A 20,611-nucleotide genomic window follows, 5' to 3' on the forward strand; every position below is an offset into this window, starting at 1 on the left:
TATATATATACATACACACACACACATATATAAACATATATATACACATATGATCCCTCGCTATATCGCGCTTCCACTTTTGCGGCTTCACTCCATCGCGGATTTTAAATTTAAGCATATCTAAATATATATCATGGATTTTTCGCTGGTTCATGGATTTCTGCAGACAATGGGTCTTTAAATTTATGGTACACGCTTCCTCAGTTTGTTTGCCCAGTTGATTTCATACAAGGGACGCTATTGGCGGATGGCTGAGAAGCTACCCAATCAGAGCACGTATTACTTATTAAATAAAACTCCTCAATGATATAAGATATGCTTCCCACGGGGTGCTTCGCACACTTCAGAGCTCTATAACAGCCCGTATTGATTTTTGATTTTTTGCTTTTCTCTGCCTTTCTCTGACATTCTCTGCTCCTGACGGACGGGGTGTGAGCAGAGGGGCTGTTTGCACAGTGGCTGTTTGCTTAGAAGATACGGACGCTCCTGTAAAAAATGCTGAAAGGCTACCTTCACATTGATCCCTTCATTGCGGCTGCTTTATCGCGGTGTTTGCATACTTAAAAGCCCAACAGCCCTATTGATTTTTGATTGTTTACTTTACTCTCTCTCTGACATTCTCCGCTCCTGACGCGCACCTTGAAGAGGAAGATATGTTTGCATTCTTTTAATTGTGAGAAAGAACTGTCATCTCTGTCTTGTCATGGAGCACAGTTTACACTTTTGACTAGAGGGTGTTATTTCATGTCTAGAGGGCTCTAATAATGTTAAAAAACGTATTTAGAAGGTTGTAAACATGTTTTCAGTGTTCTAAATGCGACAATATTAGATTTATAAATAAAGAATCCTACCTCGTGGAAATTCATTTACCTGTCTGGAGCGGATTAACCGCGATAAATGAGAGTTTACTGTATAACTGCGGAGAATATTTATAAACAGTGTGGGAGAGTTTCTAAGGGCTTAAAATATATAAAAAATAACCATACAGACATATGGTTTCTACTTCGCGGATTTTCACCTATCGCGAGGGGTTCTGGAACGCAACCCTCACGATCAAGGAGGGATTACTGTATGTATATATATATATATATATATATATATATATATATATATATATATATATATATATATATATATATATACCAAAATACCAGCATGCGGAGAAGTAGTGTGTTAAAGAAGCAATGAAAAGAAAAGGAAACATTTTGAAAATAACGTAACCTGATTGTCAATGTAATTGTGTTGTCACTGTTGTGAGTGATGAGTGTTGTTGTCATATATATATATATATATATATATATATATATATACATACACACACATATACACACAAATACATATATATATATATACATACATACATACACACACACATATATAAACATATATATACATATATATACATATACATACATATCTACATACAGTATATACACACACAACTATTTCGTATCAGTGCAATACGCTGTTTGTTAAAACGGTTGACTCCCGCTCTTACGTGCAATAAAAATCAAATCATTCAGTTGTCTTTGCTCATATGTCATTTTAGAGCTGGACGCCTGGCATCTTTTTTGGCCACAAGTTCGTTTCTGTTTGGTGTGAGGTTCTGTGTTGTGGAGATTCTCAGGATGGATTGCAGGTGCTCATCAGTGAGGCGACTCCTGTGTGCTGTTTTGTTATTCTTTATCACTGAGAAGAGCTTCTCACACAGATATGTGCTACCAAACATGCACAAGGTTCGAGCCGCATGTAGACGGACTTTTTTTGTTCTTCAAAGTCAGCAAAGCGCCGTGCAAACTCAGTGCGCAATAACTCTAGTAAGCGGTAAGTGTTCGGCTAGGCAGCTGAAGCGCTGCATTATGGGATCTGTAGTTTATTGTGTTACCAGCGCTTCATATACCGGGCTTTAATAACAATAATACAGTATATAAAATGATCTCGGGCGGATATAATTACGCCGGTCCGGATGTGGCCCACGGACCTTGAGTTTGACACATATGGACTAAATAGAACTTGAAAAGATATATTTTTTTCAAATGCGATCGCGCAATTCAGATAGAGTTGACGCAAGACTACAGCCTGCATGCCTCAATGAGTCATCCTCTCCTCGCTCTTACTTTTTTACCGTTCATCTAATGAATACACTGAGTATGGCTTTACCAAAACAATCATTGATGGCGAATAAAGTATCCATTATTCGAGTATGTAGAGCGGAATATATATATATATACATATATATATACCCAGCGATCGCAGCGGAGAAGTAGTGTGTTAAAAAAGGTAGAAAAAGAAAAGGGAACATTTTAAAAATAACGTAACATGACTGTCAATATACAGTATTTGTTTTGTGAGTGTTACTGAGTGTTGCTGTCATCAAGGATTTGATTATCATTATTTCTTTCAATCAGGTTCGTATTTGTAGGATGTGTTGTGTTCAAGTTACATTCCGTGTTTGTCAATCGTTGTAAAGATGACAGGTTTCATTCATCGATTCGTTTCTTACTGCATCAATAAACAGCTCGTCTTCTTCTTTATCTGAGACCTGACACACTGCATGCACGGGTTTTTACACTGTCTTCCTTTAGCGGGACATTGACTTTTCCACCGTGTGCTTTGTTTCCACAGTAGCTGCATTTATGAATATGCTTATCAGGCGCTTCATATTTTTGCTGCCTTTTCAATTGTGTAATTCGGTTTTGTTCAGTGCTCTTTGGAACTGTTGCTTTTTATCTGTGCACTGCGTCAGTTCACGTGAGCCACTCGGTGTACTTGCATCGAAGGTTCCCAGCTGTGCTGGTGCCATCTCGTGCTATGTCCATAGCTTTATTTAATGTTACCTTAGTCCTGGCACTTAAAACTTTCTCTCGCAGTTTCGCTGAGTTTGTGTCAAACACCACCCTGACCATCTCATCTTCCTCTCCATAAGCACAGTCCTTCACCCGTGAATATTTACCCGTGGCAGTTTGCTATTGGATTGCCGCTGACGGACGGCCTTATATGGGCAGGCACTAAATTACAAACGCCAGCGCAGCCTGTCTATGAACTTAATTTAAAGTGTAGGTTTACATCGTGCTTTGTTTCAGTAGCAGAACTCATGAATATGGTTGTATATGTCACTCGCTCGCTTCTTATTGTTTCGCTGCCTTCTCAATTATATAATGCATGTTTTCTTGAGCGTTTTTTTGAGGTCTTCCTGGTTTTCTATGTACTGCGTGATTACGTGAAGGCGTGATGATGTCACACGAAACACCGCCCCACGGCGTTGAAGCTCATCTCCATTACAGTAAATGGAGAAAACTGCTTCCAGTTATGACCATTACGCGTAGAATTTCGATATAAAACTTGCCCAACTTTTGTAAGGAAGCTGTAAGGAATGAACCTGCCAAATTTCAGCCTTCCACCCACACGGGAAGTTGGAGAATTAGTGATGAGTCAGTGAGTGAGTCAGTGAGTGAGTTAGGGCTTTGCCTTTTATTAGTATAGATATATATATATATATATATATATATATATATATATATACACACACACACATGCACAGTATAAATACTTTTAAGGTTTTGCCTGTGATTATGGTTATGGTCTTGACTTTAGCTCATGTGTCAAGTACAGCGCTACCTTAATAAGTAGCCAGTAGCAACATATAGACTGAAATGCATCTAGTAAGAACTTTTCAAATCATTTTTACCATTGTGACCCTTGCAGTCACTTGGCCATCAACAGGAATTGTTGTCAACAACAATAGGGCCATGATCATGTTAGGATAGGTACAAAATGGTGGCACCCACATGATTAGCACAAAATGGCAAAGTAGTGATTCAAAGTCAAAACAGTATTGACAATTGATGAGAAAAGACTGACTGTCTGCTGTCACAGAGTAGAGATACTGATTCAGATGAGACAGACAGAAGCAAAAATATCACAATCAGCTTTTTCAGTAATTTCCACCTATTTAGATTAATGCATTCCTAAAAATGACAATGTTGGTGGATTTATTTTGTACATTTGTGACAGTTTTGCTGAGTGTCCTATTGATGCCATTTTTAAGGCTGGATAGCTCAAATGCTTCCAGTATCAAATGCCTACCACACTGTTGAATGCGTCTTCAAGAACTCCATGAGCTGAGTGCTAATATATGTCAACATGTCAATGTTTAAGTCCTAATTTTGGGGTTTCTGGTTCAAACTTTCTCTATGAGGTCATGTTGTGGTCAGCATGGATAACACGGACCTACATGGTGGTGGGCATGAATTCATGTATCACTTTTACATTGGCATGTGATAAAAAGGGGGTCATTTTGGGTAAATGCAAGCACAGTCATTTTGCTGTTGCTCAAGGCTGCTATATGTTCAATAAAATAATGTGTTTATTAAAAGGAAAAATGATTTTTTTAACATTTGTTTTTTGGCAAAGAATCAAAAAAAACAAAAAACACCTTTTGTTTAAGGTGTGAGAACAGAAAGAGAAAGAAGACAATTATTTGGCATCTTAAAGCAGATTTTTTTTTTAAATCGGTGATGAGATTTGAACCCTTGATTGAAAAAGGCTGTATAAAAAGAGTTTCATTGTTTTGTTTTTGCTTATTTTGCCTCACCTGGCTGTTCAATCTGTGGATCACTGGTTGTTTTCATCTTGTGTGCTACCTTTCCCTCATAGTGACAGCTGCAGCCTTCTGTGTTGTGTTCATTTGTCCCAGTAGCACCTTTAGACCCACTCTTTGGCCACTGATGTCCCAGAATGACTGTGGTCCAGTCTAATATATGCTCTGGTAATTAAATAAGACACAGCAACCAAACTGGAAGGGCTGTTTACGCTTATAAATTTTAGCAGTGCGTCACTCTACAAACTATTGTCTATTTTTTCTTCTTTTTGGATTAGAACCTCGCCTGGGTATTGAATCAATGTTCCAAAGAGAAGACAACAAAATCTTGAACTTTCATCATGCATATACCAAGAAATACAAAACATTATTACAAGAAGAATGCTGTATAACAGGAGGATGGGAAAAGCAGCTTCTTAAACTCCTTCTGTTCATTTTCTGTCCTACTTAATCCAGTTAAGGGTCATGGGTGCCACAGCATATTTTGAATAAAGATTCAGTCCCTCATTTATGTGCACACCCGTACTCATATTAAGGTGAATTTATCGTCACCAAGTTGTCTAAAAAGTGGCCTAAAACACACAGTTTCAGGATGTGAGAGGAAAACACAGCACAGAAAATGACCAGGCCAGAATTAGAACCCGGAAGCCATGAGAAAGTGGAACAAATTACTACAACACTGTGTTGCCTACTCAAACAAATACTGTAAGAAAAAACAGCAGGGCGTTTATATCTGAAGAAGGAAGAAATCTTATGCTACTTATGTTAAAACTGTAAGATTCATTTTGTATGCCCAAAGAAAGCATCCTTCAAAAAGAAGAAGACTGAACTTAGTACTTCTGCCAGAGTTTTGCAAAGAAACCACCTAATACTCTGTTTTTAATGATTCAGACAGAAAACAAAATAAAGAAGAAAAAAAACACACAACGATTTATAGTTTAAATGAGGAAGAGATGTGAGGTACATGCATGACAGTCTTTGTAATATGTCGTAAAGTACTTTCATATATACAGTGACAGAATACCCAGAAGAAGCTGGGGGAACAGAAAAACGCTAAAAGTTCAACGTATCCACACCTGAAAAGAAGTAAGAAGAAGTAGCAGAAAGGCAGAACTAATGTCAAATAACATTCTCCATCACCTAATCCAATTAAGGGTCACTAGTGTAAGAAATCTTAGTTTTGGTATACAAGGATGAAGTCTGTCTTGTTTTTGTCTACTTTTTTCATTGTTTATCTTTTTTTCTGCCAAAATCATTTTATATCTTGTTATGTATAATGTTACCCTGCATCCAGACTTGCAAGCAGGTCCTCCAACTTGCAGGGATTGGCACTCCAACTACTGTAAAATAAACTCCACACTGTTCCATTCCATTCAAACTAGTGTGGTGCTGAGGTGTCACCCATTGCACGGCTGCGCTCGGGTCCTAATTTGAGATCCTGAGTGGCTCATCAAGTGGTGGGTGCAGCAACGCGCTGTCTTTTGATGTTCTGACCCCATTCTATTTAAAGACTACAATTTTTTCCGGACTTATTTTGTGCCTTCTGATCCTGGTTGATTCCACTCACTCTCTTATTGCACTTGGACACCATCTGGGATAATCTGCTAGTCCACCAATATAATACATTTCCTAAAAAAAAGAAAGTGGTTATTTTTTAGCAAGGCGTGGGAAATAAAAAATTGCAAATATCGTTCAGAAAACAGACCTATTCTCCCTTCGTGCCTGTGTGCGCAGATACTTTATGACAGCATTTTATGTCTTTTTATGGGAACATAAAACTTGACAGTTTAAGTCTTTTGAGTGGGGGTGGTGGTGCACAGCAGTTATAAAGAATCAGAGCTTTTAAAAAAAAAAAAAACAAAGTCTGACTAAAAGAAGATGAGCTGCCTAGAGTATCAGTTCACTTCTTACAAAGAATGGGTGGGGTGGGGGTCTGGTTTGGGTCTAAGGTGTCCTTGTGGCTTGACCTCCATGGAGATTCGACCCCCAAGCATTTTCTACCTATACTCATTGCATTTCAGCACGAGGTCAGTGTTAAGTACCTGATGGCCGATGTGTAAACTACTTTAAACTCTGCTGTTTAAACAGAAACAAAACGTCACATGTTAAACCCAACTGCTTTTAGAACAGATCTCATTTCAGAGAATGTAATGGGGCTCTGTTATGTTGGTTTTTCGGTTATTGGTGTTACATTCCTCCCTGCGGAGATTTCTTTTTTTGCCCAAGGGCAACTCCGAAATATTTGGGACTGTTGCTGACAGGTTTCAGCTGCACCCTTACCCTAGCCAGTCGTCTTACCTGACAGAGACGGAGTTGAAAATGAAATATTGTTCATCCACCACCCACCTCTTTAACATGCACGCCTAGCATTTCCTGGTACAGGTAACTCCGTGGAAGAGGATCGGTCACTCCGGCAAACCTGTCTTACAGGTTCATAGTTAAAAGTTTATATATAGAGTTGGGCTCCGCGTTCTGCTCTCCATTTCGAGCGAAGTGAATCACACCTATACGGCACTCTGCACACCAGGAGTAGACATGAAGAGCCTCGTCCTCCTTACGCTTCTGATTTATGTGGTAAGTCGACTGCCTCTGCGATCCTGTACACATACCTTTGTCGGAGCAAATCGAATATAAAATATTAATTGTTGCCATAGTTAGGCGACGAGAGAGCATACATTGCGATGGGCTGCTGCCTGGTTATTTGTTTTCAGAACTGCATTAATGTCTACAGTACTTAAATAGGCAGCTACAGAAAAACAAAGAAAAAAGTATAGGCTATTGTTTGTGGCGTGGTGTTAGCACGAGGAGCCCAACTGGTAATCGCTCCTCCGCTTCGACTGGAGCATTCTCCTATAGTGGGAGTTGATACTGGATTGACTGAAGAGCTAAATATAGTACTACTAGTTGAAAAAGACATCGTACTACTTTTTAAAATGTATTTTATTTTAAGAAAATAATATTCCATACAATCAAGTCGAACTTATACAACAAATGACTTCATAGTTAAATTTAAAAATATAATCAGAAAGTTAACAAAGAACGCAGGAATATAAAATTAAAAAGAAACGCAAATTAAATAGATATTTAATTGCATTTTCGGATAATTCGTAAACCATTGTTTCTATTAAAGTCTTACGTTAAATGTGAGCGAGTCCGAGACTGTTGTTACATTCAAATTATACAAATATATAAGTGGGATCGCGTCTATTGCAGCCCTATATAATCGTCCACTTAAATACTGTACTCTTTTTTGAGGAAATGCTACTGAAACGTGTGGCGAAAGATACACTACCGATAATTTAAAGTAGCATCAGAAACGAACAAACCCATTTTCAGATTTAGATTTTTGATTGAAAATACGATTATTCTGCTAAGCGGGTACCGTTCGTTTTCTCTTCTGTTCCGTTACCGTTGCTCCAGAATGGACTCCCCAAGTGAATTGGACTTCGCTATGCGGAGAGGTGGAATTCAGTATATCCAAAAAATTAACCCAAGTAACTTTACCTTTAACTGTGGAAGCTAAGTTGTTGAATGGATGGGAAATGTAATGTAAAATCAGACAAATGAAAAAGATCGTAAACTCGTAGCTTCACTCTTAATGTCATAGAGTTCGCATACAGGCGGTGCGCTGGCCGATCGTAAGCTCGTTGCAAATTAAAAATGCCAGTAACAAACTTTTATCATCGTAAAATTTTAAAGGAATATGCATTCCTTTACATTTTTATGTAAAGGAAAAATATATTTCTTAATATGATCATTCGCGTATTTCAAGAAATTTTGTAGGATTCCAAAGAATATTTATTCTTATGCTCGTAATTTGCTTTCTTAAATTAATTCATTTTGAAAAAGTGCTGAATTTTTTTTTTATACCTCACTACATCGTTTATTATATACAAAATACTTAAAGGTTATGCCAGTTATGGACGTTATGCACATAATGATATGCTTTGTTTGGATGCCTGTATCACAGCGCAGCTGATAAAGCATCTGACAATAGATATATATTTGGTGTAGCAAGTCAAAAGCTGTTATTATTTTATTTCACTCTTACAAATCCTGGTTTTCTAATGGAACTTTATGCTACTTCTTGAATGTGTGGTTCTTTTGCTTGACAAAGCACCATTTCATTCTGGGAAGTGTTCTTTGCATATGGAGTTGTTTTATTGTACTTTGAAAAACTTCCTAATATGTAAAAAAAAGTCTTTAATATACGGTAGGCTACCTATGAGAACAGCACCAGATAAATAAAACCTGAATATAGCCAGTGTTACTGTGTATATGCAACAAGGGTCATTTTAAAACCATGACCCATTAGTATTTCACAAATCTATTAGTATCTATTAATGGTTATTTACTGTATGGAGCCTGTTACGGAAATAAATAAATGTTCTTTCTGCAACCTTCATGTGGATGGCTATTTTGGAAACCAAAAATGGTTCCAATATGGCATCACACTGAAGAACCACTCTGGCACTTTTATTTTTAAAAGTGTAGTTCAACCTTTTTTAAACCACTTTATATAGTGACTTGTGTGACATCCATTAAGACAAATAAAATATAAAAACAATTATTAGATTATTGTGAATGCATTGACTGACCAATTCATATGTGAAGAGAAAAATAAGGATTGATTACGAAGACGCATATTATTATTTTTGTAAAGTAATACTTTGTGTCTCATGGCTTCAACTTGCTGGCCCTGCAGGCTGTTTCTTCAGTTTCTCAACCATCTTCCTTATTATAATATGAGATTTCCACACAAATGGAAATATGAGAATATGTCTTTCGTCATGCTGAAGCCTGATGCAGTGTAGTTCGCACATGGCACTTTACGTCATGTTCCTAATAAAAATCAGTTAATTTAAGTCCTGACATTGAAATATTCTAAAACAATGCCCCACATGCTTATGTTTAGGATTTGTAATTTTTTACCTTCTGAAAAGACTAAAATATCAAAAATATTAATACATTCATGATTAGCATCCTCAAAATAGCATAAAATGAAACTCCAGGTTTGTATGTTCTCCCCGTGTCTGCGTGGGTTTCCTCCGGGTGCTCTGGTTTCCTCCCACAGTCCAAGACATGCAGGTTAGGTGCATTGGCGATCCTAAATTGTCCCTAGTGTGTGTGTGTGTGTGTGTGTGTGTGTGTGTGTGTGTGTGTGTGCCCTGCGGTGGGCTGGCGCCCTACCCGGGGTTTGTTTCCTGCCTTGCGCCCTGTGTTGGCTGGGATTGGCTCCAGCAGACCCCTGTGACCCTGTAGTTAAGATATAGCAGGTTGGATAATGGATGGATGGATATATATATATATATATATAGTATAAATACTTTTATGGTTTATCAGGCTGCGATTATGGTTTTGGTGTTGTCTTTAGCTCATATGTCAAGTGCAGCTCTACCTTAATAAGTAGCCAGTAGCAGTAGCAACATATAGAATAAAATGCATCTAGTAAGAGCTTTTCAACTCAATTTTACCATTGTCATCCTGGCAGTCACTTGGCCAGCAGCAGGATTTTTTGTCAACAATAATGTGTGCTTGGTGTGTATGTGTGTGTACGCTCTGCGGTGGGCTGGCGCCCTGCCCGGGGTTTGTTTCCTGCCTTGTGCCCCGTGTTGGCTGGGATTGGCTCCATCAGAGCCCTGTGACCCTGTAGTTAGGATATAGCGGGTTGGATAATGGATGAATGGATGGATGAAACTCCACATGCTGATATTACTTATTCCCAATTATTTAACAGTTTTTTGAAATGGAGTAACTTTGACCCCCTTTGTCCCATTGGCGGGTAACTCTGGTGTCATGCACAACTTCAAGTGCTTCTGATCGTTTTTGATGAAGACACCTATTGATTTACACTTTCTCATAAAGGTGTAATTTCCTGCACGAAATCTGAACCAAAAGTGGCCTGAAAATTAGGGTTTTTTTCAAGTTTAAAAGGCCAAAAAAGGGGGAACATGAAAAAGCTTGATATCTTGCATAACTAGACAACAAGACACATTGAATGTTATATAATATGTGGGGGTTTTCTCATATCGGAGAGTCGGGAAGTGCCAGGCACAAAAAGCAAAATTGATTTCAGAGTATTTGTATGTACTTCTTACAAACTCAATATTCTGAAACATAAATATGCTTAAATCTTTAGGAAGAAAAATCTACTATATATAAACATTGCCAAGAATGTAATTCCAAGTAATATCTTGTTGCTGATACCAGTGCCTGTCTGTCTGTGAAATAGTGTCCCTGTAAGAAATAGCTGAGCTAATTAAAGAGAAAAGTGTTTGCAGGATTTTTATTTGGGAGCATTGTTTAAACATAAATAAATCACATTTTTTTAAATCCCCAGGTTATGCGCATGTATTTCATATCAATATAAAATAACCCTTTTTAAGTGTACAGGTTTGATGACTGTACAGATAATCCTAATTAAATGAGATGAGGGCTTTGTGCTGGAGGGAATATCTGAAATGTAAAAATTATGTTCTTGAGTGAAAAGTTAGATGATACCCCTTAAAGCCTTACAGAGAAAATGTGAAACATTAGTAGTATGAAATGACCTTTGAGATCACACATAAATAATTAGAAAGTATTGTGTATGTGTGTACATACAGTAAATACATCAGATTGCTTTGTTATCAGCTCATTGAAAGAACGTTATCAGTGTTTACTTTTAAAACTGTCAGTTACTACTGATTTCACTGGAAAGTTTAGAAGGATTACTGTCAGTACTTTAATGAGTGATAAGAAAGTTCATGAGAATTAAGCAGCAATAAAAAACAATGATTGGTAATGCAAAAGACAACACTGTAATGCAGATAATGAGCAAATTTGCAAAAAAAGTCCCAAATGTTGGTGTGCATAGAGACTTGCTTTAATTGGTAGATGCCACACAAGTTTACTGTATATTTGTAAGTAAGATTAATACTTATTTTAGTTTATTATTGGTTTGTATTGACTTTAGTTTATTAAGACATTTTTTTTAAATAAGGTTATCAATTTTACATATCAGATGAGTTTAAAAATGTTGTTATCCATTTAGGGTGATTATGCATTTGGTCCGAGTCCTACACAGGTTGTTGTCTGTGTGGCGTTTGCACCTCCTTCTTACGTCTACATGTATTTTTGTCCGGGTTCTTCTGTTTCTTCCTACATCTACAAAGAGGCGTGTGTTAGGTTAACTGGTGATAAGCTGGCTCTGTGTCACTGTAGATGTGTGTGAGATGGTCATTCGACACATTGGTGATCCTATCAAAGCTGCTTTCTGCCTTGCAACACTGGCTGCTGGGACAGGATTGGGCTTCACCACTGTAATGGTTAAATCAAGTAGTATCTTTGAAAATGATATGCGTTAATTTTGCCACTTTTTAAAATATCATTAAACCTATGTATTGTGACATTGTGCAGCTGTGTTTAACAAGTGTTTCACACGAAGTTAGATTCAAATCATGAAACAAATCTTTTCTGTAAGATGTGTAAGGCTTTTGTAGAGCTAAAACAATAAGATGTGTTGTTTACAAATGAGTCTAATTACTGAAGTTGCTGATGGACTGTTAATAGTGAGGGGGTCTTAGCATTTAAAAAAAATTCACATGGCTGGGAATGATATATATATATATATATATATATATATATATATATATACTATATATACTGTTTATTTATCTGTCTATTATAAAAAAAAATTTTGATAGGGAGACGAGACGTGATCTTCTCGGAAGACAATTTGACGTCCCGCGAGAGACACTTTATTGTCACACAAGACAAGGCAGTGAGACAACATTTAAAACAAGTTCACAGACATCTAACCTAGCAGTTGTTGGAATGTTTTTGGCAGACACGCATCATGTGCTCACAGCTCTTAAAACAATGACAAGTGAGAAGCAGAACACACAGCTGGCCAGGAGCAGCAGCAGCAAGCCAGCAGAGGATCCGACCGCTTCTCCTTAGCGTGCGTTCAGAACACGAGCGGCAGAGACGTGAAATGGCAAAGGACAGCTGCTGTAAAGGATTTTAAATGATCAACGCACAGCGTGACAAGCAGAAAAAGGAGCTCGCCAGCAGCAGCAAGACAAATGATCCAACTCTTTAGCGTGCGTTCAGCCGACCCCCTTCACAACGCGAGCAGCGTTATACGTCCTATGAGAAAAAAACATGCTTGGGGCCGAAAATAAAGGAGAAGTATTTTTTTACAAAAGATTTAAAGTAAAAGTGAAAATAATGCATATGTAACAATTCCCATGAAAATAAAAATCTCTTTAAATTGTTTATCCGGTAAAACAGACCCTGTGAGCAAAGCAAGCAAAGCGAGCTAGTATATATATATATATATATATATATATATATATATATATATATATATATATATATATATATATATATATAAATATATAAGCATGGCATCCACTGCAGTTGGGCCTTACACCAGTCAGGCAATAGTATCTTAATGGACTAGGTGAGCTCTTGTTGGCTTAGGGCCTTTACACTCTATTACCATTAAAAAGTCAGACATTTGTGTTCAAATATTGTTAACCAAGTACAAAACAAAACTCTTAGGCTTTTACAGCACTCATTTCCTTTTTTGTTTGATTTTTCTGTATTCGTATTATTTTGATGGTAAAATTAATGTACTTTCACACATGATTATGCTCATTAAATCATGTGTAATAGGACCTTTAATATACTTGCAATGAAGCTCAAAAATATATTTTATTCCCTGATTTCTCTGAGGACCATCCAGTCTGAGAACATTGTACTTGAAGTGGCACACATTTATCGACAAGGGTGGCAATGTTTTAGTTCTCAGAGAGTAAACAAAGCTCTTACACCAAGGGTGTTGATGATGGACTGTTATTAATAAAAAAAGACAAACTACCCTCTCCAACAGTTAACAGGTCCTCCAAAAAATTACGCTTCAAGTTTTACTAATTGAAAGCTCTGACAAGAAATGTGCTTTGTTAAAATTCACAGCATGAAGAAGCAGTTTGAAATAGCCCTCTGTGAATCACTTCTTTAAAAATTACACTGCACAGGCTGAGCTGAGCCAATGTAAAGAGTGCACCAGGCCATGAAACCTTGAGGGACGTGAAGAAGTATGGGGCCATCAAAAGGCCTTAATCTGCGAAAGGGGCATGAGTGTACCAGACGGTGAGGGCTTTCAGGGAAATGCTTTTAGACATTTGGCAAATATTGTATTTGAGAAAGTTTTAGTCAATTTGTAACATGCTGCATTAATTTTAAGTGTTCAATACGTGATCATTTCTTTTTGAACTTTTTCATGAGTAGAGTTTTGTTAAGTGCGTTTGAAGGAGCTATAAAATGAAAAATGTGTCCTCAGCTGGAAATTCCCACATGCCTGCCCTTAGTAATACTCTAGAAACATTTTCACAGATATCTATATAATAAAAGGCATTTACCTGAAGGGAAGATATCTCAATAAACACCTTAACATTAGACACCACTTTTGAAATTTTAAATCAATTCTTAAAGTTCAGCAGGGAAATAAATGTTTGGTTTTCAAATCCCAGAGTAAGATTAGTTTTTTGTTTTCACAGAATGGTTAAAGACAGTTAAAATGTTTGTCATAAACTGACAAAACTATTAAAAATGTCTTACAAAGATTGGTGCTTACTTGGAAAAAACTAAAACTAAAAAATAACCAGGAGATGAAAAAGAGTGCAAAGGAGCAACTGGAAATTATTAAAAAGGACAGGCAAAGGTTTAAAACCAAACTAAAAGTTTGAAACCCTACCTAGTAATTAACGTGAAATATTCTGAGTTTGTCCAAAAGCTTTGATACTTATCTAAACACCCCACCATCTTATAACAATCATGCAATGATAGCACACATTGTGACCCATGTGATCATGTAAATAACGACTCGCATCATAGAAGAAAATAATATGACTGCAGCCTTACAAAACGATCATTAAATAGTGTCAACCAAGAAGAACTCTTTACTAAATGGTGTAGAGTAATAGTCATTGTCATAACATTAAGGAAAAACAGTAACCCCAAAAATATAACTAGTGGAGAAACATGCAAAAATGAATCCCAGTAAGTCAAAACCAACATTCATAAGAGCTATTTGTTTGTCCTAAAGCAGAATTTGACAAACTATTCGATGGAACTGTAGTGTCAGCAAGTTTTGATCCTGCTATTTATACCTTTGACAGCTCCCGTGGGACCTTTTTCTACTTTATTGACCCAGTAGAGCAAACTTTGCTTTCCTCAAAAGTACAACTTCCATTTGAGTTATTTACTGATTTAAGATGATTTATTTGATAAAACTGCAAGTACATTTTGATGAATAAAGAGTAATTATTACTTTTATATTTATGTAAGTGTCTCTTCCTCAGGAAATAATGGCTGCATTTATCGGAACCTTTAATGCATAAAGTGGCTTAACTAAAATGGAACAGAATGGAAACAACCCTGCAATCTTAACAATTAAAGCTTTTTTATACTTCTGTGTCGAGTCTACTCTATAAGTACACAGTAGCCCCCATAGGTACAGCATAGCCAGATGAACACTTCCTCAAAAACTTTGCATCAGTGCAGACCCTACATTGAGCCCCTTGAATGTGATTGGCCAGTTTGGAAAGTACATGTTTTGTGAAACACATTTTAATTTGTTTCTGCTATTCAGAAGTAAACCTGGAACAGATCAAGAAAAGACTTGCTGAAGAAGACCAAACATATACACATCTGTATGATAGATAACCCATCACAGTACTATAAACACTGGTCGACAATTTGTGGCACAAAATATCAGTAAACATTGGCAAATGTATGAAGAAGTGGAAAACTGTGAGGGACAAATAGTTTGCCCAGCATCAATGCATGTGCCTGCAGTGTGTTGCGATGATGCAGAAGGAAAAGGTACTTTCAGAATCATAGCCTACAGGGTTGGCTTGACGCACAAGTATAAATCAGCCTTTAGACTTAGTGTTAGTGTTTGACAGAAGACAGACTCAAAATTACACTAACCATGTGTTTGAGGTAATTAATCAGAGGCATATTTACATGTTGGCGGCACGGTGGCGCAGTGGTAGCGCTGCTGCCTCGCAGTTAGGAGACCCGGGTTCGCTTCCCAGGTCCTCCCTGCGTGGAGTTTGCATGTTCTCCCCGTGTCTGCGTGGGTTTCCTCCGGGCACTCCGGTTTCCTCCCACAATCCAAAGACATGCAGGTTAGGTGGATTGGTGGTTCTAAATTGGCCCTAATGTGTGCTTGGTGTGTGGGTGTGTTTGTGTGTGTCCTGCGGTGGGTTGGCACCCTGCCCAGGATTGGTTCCTGCCTTGTGCCCTGTGTTGGCTGGGATTGGCTCCAGCAGACCCCCGTGACCCTGTATTCGGATTCAGCGGGTTAGAAAATGGATGGATGGATATTTACATGTTTTATTCAAGTCCTAATTATCAAATAGGTAGAACCAGTTGAGTCACCATCAGTCAAATATATTTCAGCTCTTAAAACCCTTTCAAATAACTTTTAATGCTACCTGCTTAAACAGCATTTCTAAGTTGAGAGTTTATTTTTGAAAATCTGTGACCAATTTGAATATGATATACTGTAGACCTATTCCATGCAGTTATTATAATGTCATGTACATGCTTTCCCCCTTTCATGTAAAAGTGTCTACTGTATATTTTACTCTGCTTATCTTAAAATGACTTTTTGCAATACTTGTGTTATGAAGAAAAGCTACATATTAACTATATCTGCTAAACCTAAATTAAAATGTGTCAGTTATTTAGGACATTATAACAGTAAGGGCTAATTAACCTGTGATCAATATAGCCTTTGACCAGAATCACTATATTTAAAAATGGTAAATGCAGATTTCTTTCAATGATTCGTAGCATTTGTTTGTTCCAGTGATGTTACTCATCTTAAGTTATTTGGTTGTTGCTTTGAATCAGTAGCCTTGCTTTGTATTAGAGGAGTCGGAAAAATTGCTAAAAATGAGCAATTCAGCTCACTGCAAAAAAATTAATTACTTGAATGTTTTTTATTAAGACAAATCAAAATGTTTATTATTGTTACTGAATTTAAAAGAGAGAAAATGAAACTAAGAGCTCAAAATGGTACAACATTTTTGTATACTGTATATTAATACTCAGAAATTAAGAGCATAAATTTCAGTTAACAAATAAGTAATGGCCTTCCTCTTGTTTATTCACCTTTGCTTTCATCATATACTCCTAATGGTAACAATCTCTGACAGATGCAAAACTTCACATACAGTATATGGTAGCACTTAGCCTGCAAGTTTCATTTGGTGGAGACGCTAAGTAAGGAATTTAATCGACACAGTTGTCAGTTCAAACCGCACAACACTGCGTATGAGGAAGCAGCTTGTTGGTATCTTATAAAACACTTTGAGCTACATTCTTTGTATGAAAGTGTGATATATAAACAAATGTTGTTGTTGTTGTAGAATTGTATCTTCATTCAATTACACGGAGCCAGTTTCATGTTGCCAAAAGACCTAACTACATGACTGTTTATTGTGAATGTCCGAAAGAACGGCATGGGTTTGGAAATTAAAAAGGCTGGGCAAAAGATGGATGGCAACAAATCTTCAAAAAATAAGATGTTTGACTTGCTTATCACAGTTGTATGAATAGTTTCCACATAACCAACCTAAATCATTTTTTGAATTATTTCAAACTGCTTATGTAATTTTAAAATAACTGGCAAAAATGTTACTGTTGACAATCCAGTTACTGTGCAATCTTAGCACAAGTTAAATTATTAGGACATTCTACCAATCTTATTATTTGGAGTGATAGCAGCTAAACTGAAAAATGTAAGGTTGCTTGTTCAATCACTGCTGTCATCATGTCTGGGTCTGTTGATCTGCCATCACCCCAATAGAGAATACTGTATATAGAGTCACGTCACTGGGATTGTAAGTGACTTTATATAATAAATGATCATTAAAGGATGTGAAGTGACAGAGGAATTATTATCTATCTATCTATCTATCTATCTATCTATCTATCTATCTATCTATCTATCTATCTATCTATCTATCTGTCTGTCTGTCTGTCTGTCTATCTATCTATCTAAATGGAGATGCTAGTGCAAGTAGTCTACCCGTTATGCGTCTTTGTAAACCTACATCTGTAGTGTTCTGTACTTGTTTGTGTGTGTTTATTCAATAGGTGGATGTTAACCTAAGGTGCTTTCATAACACTGTAACACCTCTGAGAGTGTTGCCAGGGTGCTAAAGAATTACGAAACATGGAAATAAATTGCATGCAATTTATTATGGTTTTTTGACATGTTTATTTTGTCTTTGGCATTCACATAATGTATATAGCTATATGCCAATTGTTTGACCTGTAATAATACTAATAAAGGGTAACTGAGTAACATTGCAACTAGGGTGTGTATTATAAAAAAGAATGAACATTTCCATGGAAGGGCCTGTCAGCCTATTAATTAATAAAATATGAAGGAAATGCTTTCTAGAACTACTTTTTCATTTGTCAGGTGATGGAATTGTGGCCTTAATCACAGCTGGAAACAAGTGCTTATGGACACATAATTTGATCTTCTTTTGTGTTTGTTTTTTAAGCTTATTTAATTTTGTTCAATAAGTTTGACTGGCTCTGCGGTGGGCTGGCGCCCTGCCTGGGGTTTGTTTCCTGTCTTGCGCCCTGTGTTGGCTGGGATTGGCTCCAGCAGACCCCTGTGACCCTGTAGTTAGGATATAGCGAGTTGGATAATGGATGGATGGATGGATGACTGGCCTAATTGCAAAAATCAATTAAGTATTGAGGAATTATGTTTATTTAAGATTTTTGTGTTTGCCTGTGTTACGTCTGTTTTTTCCTTCTCTGTTTTTTGTTACATCCCCACATATAGGGTACAAATTGCTTCTTTGTTTGTTTCTTTGTTTGTTTCTTTGTTTGTTTCTTTGTTTCTTTCTTTCTTTCTTTCTTTCTTTCTTTCTTTCTTTCTTTCTTTCTTTCTTTCTTTCCCTAGTCCCATATATGTTTCCTGTGTTGCCTAGTAGTCTTTTTTTGTCTAGAATAGCCATCTAAAGCATCCCACACTACATTAACTTATGAGTTATGATAAAGTTTTCTCACCTCATGACACAGATTTGAAGTTTCTTTCATTTCATAGAGTCCATCCTTGTTTAAAATTTAAGTGAATGAATCACCGAATATTTTGCTCCACAAGTAAGATACTGTTTCACTTGTGAGATCCTTAGTATACTTTATTGTCCTTAAATTTAATCTCATACTGTAGCTCACCTCCACTGTAATATTCACCCTCTTCACCCATTATTTTGAAATATGCTAATAATGATGATCTCTTATCTACTGTGCATTTAAATATTTGCATATATATATTTAATGTAACCCTGCGGTGGACTGGCACCCTGCCCAGGGATTTGTTCCTGCCTTGTTCACTGTGCTGGCTGGGATTGGCTCCAGCAGACCCCCATGACCCTGTAGTTAGGATATAGCGGGTTGGATAATGGATGGATGGATGAATGGATATTTAATTTATATAAATATTTTATCAGTTTATATATTTCTGTTATTGCTTTTTGTCAGTGAAGTTGCATTAGAGCTCAGTGAGAAGCACAATACAATTGAAATTGAATTCAGCTGAGCCTAAACTAACTATACTTTTTAACACAATGTCCATTTTTGATAGGTTCTTAATATCCTTCTTTTGACCTCCACAGGTGACACATGTGTACAAGAATAAATAATTCTGTTTTGTTGCTCTACTGTACAATATTTTGATTGACATTACTTTACAAAGTGCAAAACACATACAATAAGAGATTGTTCTTGTCAAATGCTTTTCTTCTACTATGTAAAATTCCTTTTCCTATTCCTATTCTTACTGTATATGCAGCAATGTTCTTCACTAAGTAAAGGTTTAGAATGAATATTTGCAAGTATGTTGGTTCTTATTTTTTTTTTTAACAAAGAACCTAAGCAAGACAGTATCTAAAAAACTGAATATCATTACCCTAAAAATAATGAAGTATAAACAGTTGAGATGAATAAGATGACACCCACTCCACATGTCCAAACTCGAAAGTACCTCCTGCTTATGTTATGATGCTATGAGCATCTCTAATTCTGCAGGATGACGTCAAATTTCAGACATGAAATTGATACGGTACTAGCTGAACTTGGTTCAAATCGTTTTGTTCACTTTTAGCTTAACGTTACTACTGCTAAGCTAAAGAGAGAGTAAAAACAATGTTCTCACTGTACCCCAAACAATGGTGAGTGTACTGAAACTGTAAACAGCAAATCCCTCTGAACCACTCATATGCACACCCAATTCACTGCTGGTTTCAGAACACTTCAGTGGCAATTAGGGTAGGAGAGACAGCTTTAGTGTAACCTCTGTACAAACTTTCAACATACAGATGTTCAAGAGCAACAGTCACAGCCTGTGAATGAACATGAGAGATTAGGAAATTACCATAACTCAAGAAAACAGAAAACAAATTGCCTGAACCAACATAACCCTTTTAGCAGAAAAACTCTGTCCAGTAGAAGGTGTGACCCTAACTAAACTTTATGACATATAACTTAATTCTCTGTCATAGAACAAAAATAAGAAAAGTTAAATAGTGTTAGTGGTTCAATTATGAGTATAAACTCAATAATGTGACTTCTGCAAGTGCTCAGATTTCAGCTAAAGTCCTGTGACGTGAGGAGGCACAACTGCGTTTCAGACGTGCACGCTTATTCAGTAGTTGGCTTAGGTCTCTGATATTCAAGGTGAATGGTCAGTTTTTTCAATAATAATAGTAATTGTAATTGTATAGTGTACATATTCTGTAGAACTATACTATGTAAATAATCATATAATTTATTAATTTCTTTAATAAAAATTAATGATGTGGATAATAATTGTTTTCATGTCTATGACCTGTGTAATTGAGCTGCTAAATTTGGTACAAATTAATACGGTCTTTCTTTGTCAGTACAGTAAGCATTGAGACACTTATGTCAATTTATCTTTAAGTATAT

General features: G+C 36.7%; 1 protein-coding gene across 2 annotated transcripts in view; it reads left to right on the top strand.

Moving 5' to 3' along the window:
- The first annotated feature begins 6,948 nt into the window (after positions 1 to 6,948).
- The window catches only part of LOC120514202 (cadherin-like protein 26), a 67,134-nt gene continuing 53,471 nt past the window's right edge, over positions 6,949 to 20,611 (top strand). The window contains exon 1 of one of the 2 annotated variants that reach the window (XM_039734435.1): positions 6,949 to 7,174. In XM_039734435.1, coding sequence (XP_039590369.1) covers positions 7,136 to 7,174 — 39 coding nt within the window. In that variant the 5' untranslated portion in view covers positions 6,949 to 7,135. The remainder of the gene's footprint in view (positions 7,175 to 20,611) is intronic. The other variant, XM_039734434.1, reaches the window with a different exon arrangement.

Source organism: Polypterus senegalus, chromosome 14 (assembly GCF_016835505.1).
Source record: "Polypterus senegalus isolate Bchr_013 chromosome 14, ASM1683550v1, whole genome shotgun sequence".
Taxonomy (NCBI): Eukaryota; Metazoa; Chordata; class Cladistia; order Polypteriformes; family Polypteridae; genus Polypterus; species Polypterus senegalus.